General features: G+C 44.1%; 1 protein-coding gene across 1 annotated transcript; it reads right to left on the reverse strand.

Moving 5' to 3' along the window:
- Positions 1-8,690: 8,690 nt before the first annotated feature.
- On the reverse strand, positions 8,691-9,766 carry LOC115457445 (taste receptor type 2 member 40-like). Its single transcript, XM_030186860.1, has one exon. The coding sequence runs from the start codon at positions 9,764-9,766 to the stop codon at positions 8,759-8,761; it is 1,008 nt and encodes a 335-aa protein (XP_030042720.1). The 3' UTR covers positions 8,691-8,758.
- Between the last annotated feature and the right edge of the window lie 4,704 nt (positions 9,767-14,470).

The raw sequence follows: 14,470 nt of genomic DNA on the forward strand, positions 1-14,470 counted from the left end.
GCACAGGTTTAAATAGATCTCCCTGACTTGGTCCTGGATCAGTGTACATGATGTTAAGGGAAACTTGTCCTGGCCGTAGGCTTTTATACTGTTAATGCAAGGATATACCATCCTCAGCAGTCTAAAATAGTTACATGTGAACACAGGCACCTGGGAGAGCTTTGCTATTGGTCAGAGTTTGAGGGAGAGAGCACAGGCAGCAAGGAGAGGCCATAAGTACAAAAGTAATGCCACACTGGGAAAAGACCAAGGGTCCATCGAGCCCAGCATCCTGTCCACGACAGCGGCCAATCCAGGCCAAGGGCACCTGGCAAGCTTCCCAAATGCACAAACACTCCACACGTGCTACTCCTGGAATTGTGGATTTTTCCCAAGTCCATTTAGTAGTGGTTTATGGACTTGTCCTTTAGGAAACCGTCTAACCCCTTTTTAAACTCTACTAAGCTAACCGCCTTCACCACGTTCTCCGGCAATGAATTCCAGAGTTTAATTATGCGTTAGGTGAAGAAAACTTTTCTCCGATTTGTTTTAAATTTACTACACTGTAGTTTCATCGCATGCCCCCTAGTCCTAGTATTTTTGGAAAGCGTGAACAGATGCTTCATATCCACCTGTTCCACTCCACTCATTATTTTATATACCTCTATCATGTCTCCCCTCAGCCGTCTCTTCTCCAAGCTGAAAAGCCATAGCCTCCTTAGTCTTTCTTCATAGGGAAGTCGTCCCATCCCCGCTATCATTTTAGTCGCCCTTCGCTGCACCTTTTCCAATTCTACTATATCTTTCTTGAGATGCGGCGACCAGAATTGAACACAATACTCAAGGTGCGGTTGCACCATGGAGCGATACAACAGCATTATAACATCCTCACACCGTATAAGTAAGTGAGCACAGGCTTCTGGGAGAGCTCGGTTCCTGGTCAAAAGTTGAGCGAGGGAGCACAGGCAGTTGGGAAAGCTCTCCTATTGGTCAGAGGTTGAGGACGAGAGCACGTGCATCTAGAAGAGCTTTCCTGTTGGTCAGAGGTGTTTGGGAGATCTCTCCTATTGGTCAGAGGTTCAGAGAGGGAGCACAGGCATCTGGGAGAGCCTTCCTATTGGTCAGATCCCATAGACAGGAGTTGGGAGAGCTTTCCTATTGGTCAGAGGCCATTGACGGGAGCACAGGCAGTTGGGAGAGATCTCCTATTGGTCAGAAGCTGGGGAACAGATTAACACTGTATTTTTGGTCTGGTTTCTCTGCCAGCAAGCTGTATGGAGAGCTTTAACTCACTGGGACCTAAACACAAAGCACCCAGTCTATCTGTTCAAACCCAGGCCCACAAAATTCTGACCAGTTTTGATTTTTTTTTTTACTCTCTCATATTGCATAGAGAATAGCCTGACCTTAAAAAAGGTCATCCAATGATTGTTCCGGGGCAGGTTGTGAAGAAACCATTTGTCATTGTTGGCGAGGAAGGCTATGGTTAGCCAAAGCATGTGCCAGGTCTGAAGTAAACAGCACTAACAAGAGCACAGGTTGTTCTTGGATAGAACCACTGAACTCCACAGAAGCTCTTGTCATGAAGACAAAACAACCCCCAAGCAAGAAGGAAATTAATCGGTTGTGATTTGTTCTAAGGAGAGCTACACTGAATTCTGACAGTTTTTTTACTGTGGGAAGTAACAGAAAGTATGAAGTCTGACGTTAGTGACAGAGCTGGAGACTGGGTCGAAGGCACAGAGAGCTAATGTGACACCCCTGAGGTCCCACACAGAAAAAAAAAGAAGTCATTAGCAGACCCTGTTGCAACCAAGAACTGTAAAAGCTGGACAAATTGGGCCCAATATTCCAAAAAGCTCAGCTGTTCAACCAGACTTAAAAAGCCTCATTTTTCAGCTGAAAAATTCACCTTAAAGTTTAGCTGATAAATTTAGACCTGCCATTCATTTGCTTAACTTATCAGCCTTAGCGTTGGAAATCAGGGCTCGGCTCCTAACTTCTTTCCCCATCCTAAATCCGCCCCGTTACCACCCTATTTTTAGGCTCCTAAATGTAGGAGTTACTGATGGTTTGAAAATTTATTTGGGCTGAGTATATAACTTTATACTCAAAGAGGCCAATTTATGAGCCTAACTCTCAAAAGTTAGACGCATCAATCCTTTGAATATCAGGTCCATCGTGTCTAATTCATAGTGAGGGAATGGAGCTGTCTGTATCCACCGGAGGGGATGCAGACAAGCCTCACGCAGTGACCCATTCGCTCACATGAGTTACTCTGGGTTAATGGCCAGATCTGCAAAGCCTCTGGGTCAACTGCTGGAGCCATTCCTAACATTTAGCTTTTCAGGGAAAGCCAGTGCTGATCTCTGAGGGGGACCAGCATGGAATCTGCTCTCGGGAGTCTCACGGGTACTGCTGGGCTTGATGGACCTTTGTTCTGACCCAGCGTGGCAATGCTTGTCTTCTTATGTCTGGTCAATGCAGACAAGAGTTCTTTACTGGCAGATAATGCTCAATGCAGAAGAGGAATCTGCCTTCGAAAGCCTGTCAAAAATATATTAAGTTAATCCAATAAGAGTAGTCACCTTATTTTCCTTTTTGTTTTGTTGTTGTTGTGTTTTTTTGCTACTTAAGTAAAAAAGTATTGCCATACTGGGAAACACCAAAGGTCCATCAAGCCCAGCATCCTGTTTCCAACAGTGACCAATCCAGGTCACAAATACCCAGCAAGATCCCAAAAAAGTACAAAACACTTTATACTGCTTATCCCAGAAATAGTGGATTTTCCCCAAGTCCATTTCATAACGGTCTATGAACTTTTCCTTTAGGAAGCCGTCCAAACCTTTTTTAAACTCTGCTAAGCTAACCGCCTTTACCACATTCTCTGGCAACGAATGCCAGAGTTTAATTACACGTTGAGTGAAGAAAAGTTTTCTCCGATTCGTTTTAAATTTACTGCATTGTAGCTTCATCGCATGCCCCCTAGTCCTAGTATTTTTGGAAAGCGTGAACAGACACTTCACACCTACCCGTTCAACTCCACTCATTATAATAATAATAATTATAATTATTATTATTATTATTATTATTATTATTTTATAGACCTCTGTCATATCTCCCCTCACCCACCTTTTCTCCTTAAGCTGAAGAGCCCTAGCCGCTTTAGCCTTTCCTCATAGGGAAGTCGTCCCATCCCCTTTATCATTTTCGTCGCCCTTCTCTGCATCTAAGCAAATAAGTTTCAAATTCGGCAGAATGCTGTGGCTTGATTGATATTTTAAACAAGTAAATTTGACAGGGAACAGCACTGTTACATAAGTTACTTTGGTTTACCAGTGGAGGTCTAGATAACTTTCAAATTGATGTGAACGATTTTCAAGGCTGTATCTAGTTGCATTTCCTTCATTTTCTAGAAACTTGCAGTTGAAAGAAAAATCTCTTTGCCATTTTCTAGCTACTAAGGGGATTAAAACAACAGGTTGGAATTATCTTTCTTTTCTTACCAAGCTGTGATGTCCTGAAATAGTTTTCCACCTTTAGGAGGGTCAGTCTAACTCTGTGATGCTTTAAAAAACTCATTTGTTGGAGAGATTTTTTTTAAAGCTGAAGTTGCTGTTATTCTTTTTTCCGTTCTATTTTGGCATTCCTTTCAAATTTGTTTTGTTATATTTTATATTGTAAACCGCTTTGATTGTTTATGAAAGGTTGTGTATCAAATATTTTTAAACTATTTTATCATTTATATGCTGTTTCTGTTCTTCTTATATTGTAATTCTTATATCCCAGAAATATCTAGCACGTTTCTTTGTAATCCACATTGAACTAATTGGTAAATACTGGCAATAGAAGGTTCTCAATTTAGTTTTGTTTCATTTGGAAACATGACGTCAGATAGGGGCCAAATGGCCCATCCAGTCTGCCCATCCTCAGTAACTACTATCTCCTCCTCTCTACGTTAGGAGTTACGGACCAAGAAAGGGATCTGGGTGTCGTCGTCGATAACACACTGAAACCTTCTGCTCAGTGTGCTGCTGCGGCTAAGAAAGCGAATAGAATGTTGGGTATTATTAGGAAAGGTATGGAAAACAGGTGTGAGGATGTTATAATGCCGTTGTATCGCTCCATGGTGCGACCGCACCTTGAGTATTGTGTTCAATTCTGGTCGCCGCATCTCAAGAAAGATATAGTAGAATTGGAAAAGGTACAGCGAAGGGCGACTAAAATGATAGCGGGGATGGGACGACTTCCCTATGAAGAAAGACTAAGGAGGCTAGGGCTATACAGCTTGGAGAAGAGACGGCTGAGGGGAGACATGATAGAGGTATATAAAATAATGAGTGGAGTGGAACAGGTGGATGTGAAGCGTCTGTTCACGCTTTCCAAAAATACTAGGACTAGGGGGCATGCGATGAAACTACAGTATAGTAAATTTAAAACAAATCGGAGAAAATTTTTCTTCACCCAACGTGTAATTAAACTCTGGAATTCGTTGCCGGAGAAAGTGGTGAAGGCGGTTAGCTTAGCAGAGTTTAAAAAGGGGTTGGACGGATTCCTAAAGGACAAGTCCATAAACCGCTACTAAACGGACTTGGAAAAATCCAAAATTCCAGGAATAACATGTATAGAATGTTTGTACGTTTGGGAAGCTTGCCAGGTGCCCTTGGCCTGGATTGGCCGCTGTCGTGGACAGGATGCTGGGCTCGATGGACCCTTGGTCTTTTCCCAGTATGGCATTACTTATGTACTTATGTACTTTCCCTAAGAGATCCCATGCAACTGTCCCATGCTTTCTTAAATTCTGACACAGTCCTTGTCTCCACCACCTCCTCCAGGAGGCGATTCCATGCGTCCACCACCCTTTCCGTGAAAAAGTACTTCCTTGGATTACGCCTGAGCCTACAACCCCTTAACTTCATCCTATGCCCTCTCATTCCAGAGTTTTCCCTCACCTGCTGTACATTAATGCCACAGAGGAGTGGAGGAGTGGCCTAGTGGTTAGGGTGGTGGACTTTGGTCCTGGGGAACTGAGGAACTGAGTTTGATTCCCACTTCAGGCACAGGCAGCTCCTTGTGACTCTGGGCAAGTCACTTAACCCTCCATTGCCCCATGTAAGCCGCATTGAGCCTGCCATGAGTGGGAAAGCGCAGGGTACAAATGTAACAACAATATAATAGATACTATTGGAGATTCTACATGGAATGTTGCTACTATTGGAGATTCTACATGGAATGTTGCTATTCCACTAGCAACATTCCATGTAGAAGGCTGCGCAGGCTTCTGTTTCTGTGAGTCTGACGTCCTGCACGTACGTGCAGGACGTCAGACTCACAGAAGCAGAAGCCTGCGCGGCCACATTGGTGATCTGCAAGGGCCGACTTCTAGTGGAATAGCAACATTCCATGTAGAATCTCAAATAGTAGCAACAGTGGAGGAGTGGCCTAGTGGTTAGGGTGGTGGACTTTGGTCCTGGGGAACTGGGTTCGATTCCCACTTCAGGCACAGGCAGCTCCTTGTGACTCTGGGCAAGTCACTTAACCCTCCGTTGCCCCAGGTACAAATAAGTACCTGTATACAATATGTAAGCTGCATTGAGCCTGCCATCAGTGGGAAAGCGCAGGGTACAAATGTAAGAAAAATTTAAACTCCTGCTTCTCTTCCAGTGAATACATGTTGAAGTTCATAAGCCAGTCCCTATGTTTTATGACAGAGACCGCTTACCGATTTTTTTTTTTTTTTTTTAGTCGCCCTCTAGACCGACTCCATCCTGTTTATATCTTTTTGAAGGTGGGTCTCCAGAATTCTAAGTGGTGGGAGTTTTGTCTATCATTTTATATTTAGAACCTGTCCCCCTCCCTCACTAAAGGAACAGTAGACAAATAACCTATAAATAAATGAAATAATTATGTATCTCTGAGCAGTTGCATCAGAGAAAGAGACAAGACAGTGAGACATGAGGTTCAAGGCTGTAATGCTCAAACCGGGGTCAGTGAAAGGGAGGGAGACCTGGAATTTGGATGATGTATATAATTTTTATTTATTGGGATTTATTAACTGCCTTTATGAAGATGAAACTTGAAAATTTACAAATTGTTACTGGCAAATGAAAGCCAAATTTGGAACATTTGGTCCTGCTTACTCCAACATCATGAGCACAGGAACCTGGACATCAAGACAGGAAAACGTCCAGATAGCTGAAGTCACCTGACAGGACACAGCTGAAGCCAACATTGTCCATCCTCAGAAGTGGCCTCCAGCAAGGATGGAAATATTTAACAGACCCTGTAGGAAATGCTAAAAAAAAATTCTCCACAGTCAGTTGGTGGAAAGATCTGGACTCTGGTCCTTGCTGGAGAAGAATGGAATTGTTTTTTTGTTGTTTTCTCACCAGAAGACTTGGACCACTGGCAGTGCCAGACCTGTGACTTTTAGAAGGTTTCGGTAACAAAGCTCTGGTTGTCCCAGAAACGTTTCCTTAAGAATTTATAACCCTGGAAGATTGTTTCACAGGTCCTCCTGTCCAGCGTAAGCCTTAACGGCTGAGGAAACCTCAATACAATGATTCCATTCATTGACAGACACCAAGATACATTCCCAGCTAATTTACTAACATAACATTTAAGCTTTAATTCATTTCCTTTGGCCCATAAGATGTTTTTTTTTATTTTGTTTTTCACTTACACAATAATGTTCCCCGTCTTCTTACTCCAAATTCTCACCTGAACAGGTAAATCTCACTTACCCACATGCGACCAATGTAATTTCAGCTACATCGAGTGACAAACATTTTTCAGAAACATGATTAATACAGGTAAAACACTTGACTGCATCAGTCACTCTGAAAATCACCCTTGCTGTAGGTAATTTTTGCAAGCTGTTTTTTTTTTTTAATTTAATGCAAAGACAATTTTGAATGCACTTGAGACTCCTTTTACCAAGCCGCGGTAGTGATTCCCAGTGCGGCAAATGCAACAAAGGCTATTCAGTTCCTATGGAGTTTGTCGCATTTGCTGCACAGGAATCACTACCGTGGCTGAGCTTCTAAATAGGTGAGTATAACATTTCTGAGTGGGTGGGGGGGATATGATAGAGGCATTTACATAAGTACATAAGTAATGCCATACTGGGGAAAGACCAAGGGTCCATCGAGCCCAGCATCTTGTCCACGACAGCGGCCAATCTATGTGGCATAAGTGCACAGGAGGTGAGTCTCTTTCAATTGAAAGGAAGCTCTGGAATGACAGAAGGAACTCTAGGCCAAGTTAACACACATTGAGGAGTGGAGGAGTGGCCTAGTGGTTAGGGTGGTGGACTTTGGTCCTGGGGAACCAAGGAACTGAGTTCGATTCCCACTTCAGGCACAGGCAGCTCCTTGTGACTCTGGGCAAGTCACTTAGCCCTCCATTGCCCCATGTAAGCCGCATTGAGCCTGCCATGAGTGGGAAAGCGCGGGGTACAAATGTAACAATAATAATTGATGTGAAGCACAGCCATGGCACAGTTGAACGTAACGTGGACTTCATTTACAGTGTGGTGTTGTGTGTTCATGCACTTCCAGTCTTTGCAGTCCCTGCTCGGTTGGGGGGGGGGGAGAGAAGGGCACAGCAGCAGCATCATTCTTAGCTTTTCTTTTATTTCATTTGAAAATGAACAGGGGACATTTCAAAATAGGCAGAAATCAGTTCTATATTACATTTTAAAAAGCTAATGCAATAAATGTGGAACAGAGGTTTATTTTTATTTAAACTTTCAATATTTTTTTTTGTACAAAGTTAAAACATCACAGGTCATTTCATACAATAGGAAGAGAAAATTTGCCAAAAATGTGGAAAAAAAGACCTCAGTTAACCCTAAAAAAATCAAAGCTGACTTGACAAGATTGTCCAGGGAACACATCAACGGTCATACAATCAAAAAATCCTCCCTTTTGGTCCAAAAAATTGCAGGATATCAAAAGACTATTTCTTTTCTATATTAAAACGTTTTTTTTTTATAATTATATAAACAAATTTACTTAGCTTGTATCAAAAAGCTGCAAGGGAGTATTGAATTGCAGATTCCTCTCTTCTTGAAAAGACAAAGTTGGCAGTTTCTGTACAACTCAGCTTAAAGAATGAGCAGGAAAAACTGTGTCTAACCCTGGGGAAAGGAGAAACAGCAGCTGGAGAAGCAGAACCCTGGTTTTTACACAGTACAGGAGGAAATGCATTTCTGCTTCTAACCTAAGAGAGAAGAGTTGCACATTTCCCAAACAGCAGAGAGAGAGACAGAAAATCAAAGAACCCCCAAAAAGAATGAGCAGGAAAAATTGTGTCTAATCCTGGGGAAAAAGGAGAAACAGCAGCTGGAGCAGCAAAATCTGGGGGATCCTGAAACCAGGATAAAATCTGAGCAGAGACAATGCAGACCCAGCACCATAAGCCAACCGTTGCCTTTAGTTTTTGTCCTTTGCATTCTCTGTCATTTTATTTTAATGTCATTTTTATTCTGCTTATGTTAACTTATTTATGTATTACCTAAGCAGCATATACAAACGTTGTCAGGTCACTAACATTTCCTGAATCCGAGAGAGGGAAAAAGAAGAGAGGCAGAGACAAAATAAAACGGAGGCGAATAGAGAGAAAAACAGGATGAAATGTAAGAAAAGAAAATGAATTAGAAGCAGAAAGGGAGACACTGCAAAATGTTTTGCACACTTTCTATAACCAAAACTTGTATCTACCTGTCCCTATAGTGAAGGGACCGGGGTTAGTGTACTGGGGCCAGGGGGAGGCATTGCTAAACTGAGACAGTCTCTAGTGTCAGAGTTGGTGTCTTTAGAGAACCCCGAGCTTGGTGTAGGAGCCTGGCACCAGCCTGCTTCAGTTTGGCATTGCTGATAATGAGGATGACGGAGTGCAGGGAAGGGTAGGCTGCAACCACATTGTTGTACAGGCAGGTTAGAGATGCTCCATTTTCCGTAGTATATACTTGAAGGATCAAAGCTACAAAGTAGGAGCTGTAGAAGAAAAAGAAGTTGCGGATGAACTTGATGGCACTATGGTGGGCAGTCAACATGGGGCCTTGGAGCGCTGGCGCATTGCTGCGTTGCATTTGCCAGGCATGGCGCCTTAGGGACTTCAACAGCAGCGTGGCAGCCAGCCAGAACAAAGCAAAAGGCACAGCAGAGCTTGAGATGTAGATGATCAACCAAGGATAGTAGAAGGTCTGCCCAATGAACAGTGGCGGGGTGTTGTTTGCGAAGATTTCATTGTTCTTGGTGAGGTTGTCCAAATTCGTGGTTAAAGAGAGACTGCAGGCCAGGGACAGGAGGACGGACACCAGCAGGAGCCGTGGCACCCACTGAGAGATATGTACCTTCACGTACACGAAGAGCGGGTGACTGAAGTTGGCAATCCTGGCACAGTAGAAGACACACAACCAGGTGGCCAGCCAAAGGCTAGAAATGTTGAAAAACATCCAGAGGACCTGGAAGGACCTGAACGTGCCAATTCTGATGGTGACGTTTGGGAAGAAGTACATGACATGTGTGACCATCAGGATCCCTTGGAAGCAAAACCTGGAAAGAGCCAAGCTGGTAAGGAGGAGGTCGGTGGGGCTGAGCAATTGGCCATTTGCCACGTCAAGGCCGTTTACCACCATGATGAACATGTTAGCCAAAAACCCAATGAGTGACTCCACCACGAATATGACAAGACACAGAACAATAGGTTTTGAGATCATGCTTTTAGCAGCTGAGGTGACTAAGACCAGCTTCAGGAGATCCAGGGCCAGCGTGGAGGACATGGCACGGAGATGATCTGAATCACACACTACAGGCTTGTCCCCTTTCTCGTATGCTGCTGAATTATCACAGTGACCTCAGCATTCAAATGAAGGATTTTCCTGTGCAGATTGCTAATTAGCATTTGTTGAATGTGGGATGCAAATCAGAGACATGTCCTGTTACAACCTGTAGCTCTCCAGAGACTTTGCATATACACCCTGGTTGATTTCCCTCTACAGCTGCCCAAAAGTCACACAGAGTCGGGGACAGAGTCGGGGATTAGAGCTGAGGCACAGGGAGATAAAATAATTCCTCCGTGGTCACACATTCAGTCCGTGACAGAGCTGAGATTAGAGCTCAGACACAGGGAGATCAAGTGACTCCTCCGTGGACAGACATTCAGTCCGTGACACAGCTGAGATTAGAGCTCAGACACAGGGAGATCAAGTGACTCCTCCGTGGCCACACATTCAGTCTGTGACAGAGCTGAGATTAGAGCTCAGACACAGGGAGATCAAGTGACTCCTCCATGGCCAGACATTAAGTCCATGACAGAGCTGAGATTAGAGCTCAGACACAGGGATATCAAGTAATTCCTCCGTGGTCACACATTCAGTCAGTGACAGAGCTGAGATTAGAGCTCAGACACAGGGAGATCAAGTAATTCCTCTGTGGTCACACATTCAGTCTGTGACAGAGCTGAGATTAGAGCTCAGACATAGGGAGATCAAGTAATTCCTCTGTGGTCACACATTCAGTCCGTGACAGAGCTGTGATTAGAGCTCAGACATAGGGAGATCAAGTGACTCCTCCGTGGCCAGACATTCAGTCCGTGACACAGCTGAGATTAGAGCTCAGACACAGGGAGATCAAGTGACTCCTCCGTGGCCAGACATTCAGTCCGTGACAGAGCTGAGATTAGAGCTCAGACACAGGGAGATCAAGTGACTCCTCCGTGGCCAGACATTCAGTCCGTGACAGAGCTGAGATTAGAGCTCAGACACAAGGAGATCAAGTGACTCCTCTGTGCTATTGAGATGTTTGATTGTATGCAGTACACTATGACATGTATATTGTTATTTCAATATTTTTGCTGCTGTAATTTTCTATTGACTATGTTTGACTTATTCTTGTGGTACACTGCGTTGGGTGAATTCCATCCAAAGGAGATAATTAAATCCTAATCTATAAATAAAATGCACCCAGGTGCACTGGCAGATCTAAGTCCATATAAACCCTACAACTTGGCTCTTCACCCTTATTAGTGGACTTACAGGGCTCATAAATTTCTGAGGTTGACGATTGGTCTGGTAGCCCAATGTTAACAGGGGGATGAGCCATCCCACTGGATGGCGAATGACAGGCCATATTTACTAGGCCGCTAGGCCTGTCATTCTTAACAATGGCAAGCCCAATCCCTTGGGCCTAGCCGGGGGCTAGTTGGGAGTAGGAGGGAACTTGGGGGGGGGGAGGGGTTGAAGGACGGCCGATTGCTCCAGAAGGGGACAGCAGTGCCCTTAATTGGGCAGATTCCTTTTAAAAAGTTAATGGCAGAAAATCCCCCCCCCCCCCCCCCCAGGAGTATTTCCTCAGTCTCAGGGGAGGGATTTGGCAGGGTGGATTTAAGTGAGCGCCTCTGAGGCTCAGGATCTCTCCTGCTCCTTGGAGGTGGCTTGATCACCCATCCTCCCCCCCCCCCCCCCCCCATTTCCTTTATGTAGCATGTTAGGTTCTAATTTGAGGTTTTTGTCACACCTGCGAGGGGGGGGTGGTTAACCTGAGCTAAGTGTTATTTCTAAAGGTGGAGCTCTGAAACAGGGTCTTAATGTTCGGCAACTGGTGAATGTTTATTTATTTAGTTGTTGAATTTGTACCCCACTTTTTCCCACCTATTTGCAGGCTCAATGTGGCTTACGTGGTGTCGGAGAAGATGGAACAATTACAAGGTTATATTTAAAGTAGGAAAAGGTTCATGTGGTGGGACCATATGAGGAAATCAAGAGCAGATGGAATTGTTTGGTGATCATTACAAGCTGTAGTGTTGTGGTGTTGCCAAGTTCAGGCATTTACGTTGGGTTGGGAGTCTGCGGCTCCTCACTACCTCTCCACCCTCATCTCCCCCTATGTTCCCGCCCGTAACCTCCGCTCACAGGACAAAGCCCTTCTCTCAGTACCCTTCTCCACCACTGCCAACTCCAGGCTCCGCTCACCCTATGCCTGGAACAATCTTCCTTTACCCATACGCCTTGCCCCCTCCCTACCCATCTTCAAATCTCTGCTTAAAACTCACCTCTTCAATGCTGCCTTCGGCGCCTAACCGCTTGAGAAATATAGAATGCCCCAATCTATCCACCCTATCAGATTAACTGTTCACTCGTCCTCTAGATTGTACACTTGTCTTTAGATTGTTCTCTTGTCTTTTAGATTGTAAGCTCTTTGAGCAGGGACTGTCTTTCTATGTTTAAATTGTACAGCGCTGCGTAACCCTAGTAGCGCTTTAGAAATGTTAGTTAGTTAGTTAGTAGTTAGGTATGCTTTTTGAAACAGGTGGGTTTTTAGGTTTTTTCCAGGCTTTTGAACTCAGGCATGGAAGTCCCTGCCTGACATTAGCTCCAGTTGTCATGGTGGGGTATTAGAACTAAATGGCTCAGCAGCTGGGAGTCCATTTGTAACAGAAAACCATAATTGTACATATGTCTTTTATGGTGGTTATATATCTGCTTTAGTTCGGGAATACTGTTATGTCAATAAATGAAGCTGCAGTCCAGGTTTTATCCATCACTCATTTCTGGTCTGGTGATTCTGTTGTAATTAATAAGCCTTTAAGTTTGCAAGGGTTTGTGTTTCTTTGTAAATTCCTTTGGAAGGAAGGGAGGGGGTGATGCTATCATGTCCTTTGTTCATTTTTTTGTATTCTGGGATCTGAAAGCTGTAGTCAAACACATGGTCCTGGAAGTATTACTCAGCCCCTCCTCACTGAATGGTTCATAGGCCCCAAGAAGGGTTAATCACAGCAGGTCCTGCTTTTCATCCCCTAGCACATTGAGCCTGCCATGTGTGGGAAAGCGTGGGGTAATAAATAAATAAATAAAATAAATATCCGGTGTCTCTGATTTGTGACTATTCTACCTCAGATCTACTGCAGAGTGGCAGTGGAAAAGGAAGTTCAGAATGTGTTCTGTGCTAGCATTAAAGTGTTTTTCTAATGCTACATCTTTATGGTAACAGAATGACAAGCTCTGGCAAAGAGTTGCACTTAGATACTGCAGAGTGGCAATGGAAGAGGAAGCTCAAAGTGAAAAAGTAATTGCCACTGAGGCTGAAATGAGCTAATTAAGAAGCACACAGAAAGCAGCTTAAGCAATCATTTATTTGTCAGGACATCATTACTGGGGCCCTTGGTGGAGACTTTCAGCTGCGTACCAACCAAGGTAGATTGGAGGTGCACAATGAATTTATTCTGGAACCACTCCTGGGGGCAGTGGAAGAGGGAGATCAGAGCTCTGGCGAATCTGGGAGGGCAGAGTTACAAGGAAACCACATTATTACTGGTTCAGGGGAAGGGAGCGAGGCTGGTCCTCTCACCAAATCTGACTTTTCACTGATGGCAAAGATCACAGGTGTTCTGGTACTTGTCAGGAGCTTAGCTGTGAGCATAACATTGTCCTGGATACCCCTGTCTCCTCTCTGCTCAGCAGTGCGGTTTTTCTAGCATAAAAGATGCCAGGCCACCCTTCAGGTGATCACTTGGGGACCCAACACACAGTAGCCAGGCCCCCTGCAACCAGTCACAGAATCTATGACAAGGCAGAACTGGTGTGTAGAGCCTGAGCTGTTTCATTAAAACTTGGGGACCATGGGTAAATTTTAGCAGACAATGGAAAAGGTGCTGGTACTCAAATGCCAGGCCACCCTTCAGGGGTGGGGTGATCACTGAGGGACCCACCCCACAATAGCCAGGCACAGAATCTATGACAAGGCAGAATTGGTGTGTAGAGCATAAGCTCTTTCATTAAAACTTGGGAATCATGGGTCAATTTTAGCAGACAATGAAAAAGGTGCCGGTACTCAGTACCCCCTCAAAAAAAGCCCTGGTACTCAGTTATTATATTATTACTAATTTGGATTTAGCTCATACCTTTTTCAGAAGTAGGCTCAAGGTGACTTACATTCAGGTACTTCCCTGTCCCTGGAGGGCTCACCACCTAATTCATAGAGAGTCGTGAATAGTCTGTGCCATAATCTCTTCAATAATGTTAAGAATTTGTATTTTGATCGTATTTGGTTGGTAGGAATTGCATCGTCTTATTGTTTTTTAAAAATTGTGTTTAAATTTCTATGTGCATTTTGGGCCAATCGATAAGGAAAGTAGAGGTGGGACATTAAGTGGAAACAGAAAGAGAAACATTGATCCTGGGGAGAGAGTCAGAGCTACAAAGACCCTGGGTGGGCAGAGTGACAGTATCACAGCAGATCATAAAGGAGTTCACAGTCTGAACTTTATTTCCACAAAATAGTATTTTATTTTTTTATTTTATATATTTTTACAGTGGCTGCTGACTGGCCATGGAAGCCCCAGGATGGTCAGAGAGTGCAAACACATTGCATCATTGAATGAGAGCTCGGACGATTCAATAAAAATGAGACCCCAGAGGAAGGATGAGAGAGCCATGCAGAAAAAAAATCTCGGTTGAGAGCTCCATGTTTTCTAGAAAGAAAAAAAG

The sequence above is a fragment of the Microcaecilia unicolor genome, chromosome 14 (genome assembly GCF_901765095.1).
Source record: "Microcaecilia unicolor chromosome 14, aMicUni1.1, whole genome shotgun sequence".
NCBI lineage: Eukaryota > Metazoa > Chordata > Amphibia > Gymnophiona > Siphonopidae > Microcaecilia > Microcaecilia unicolor.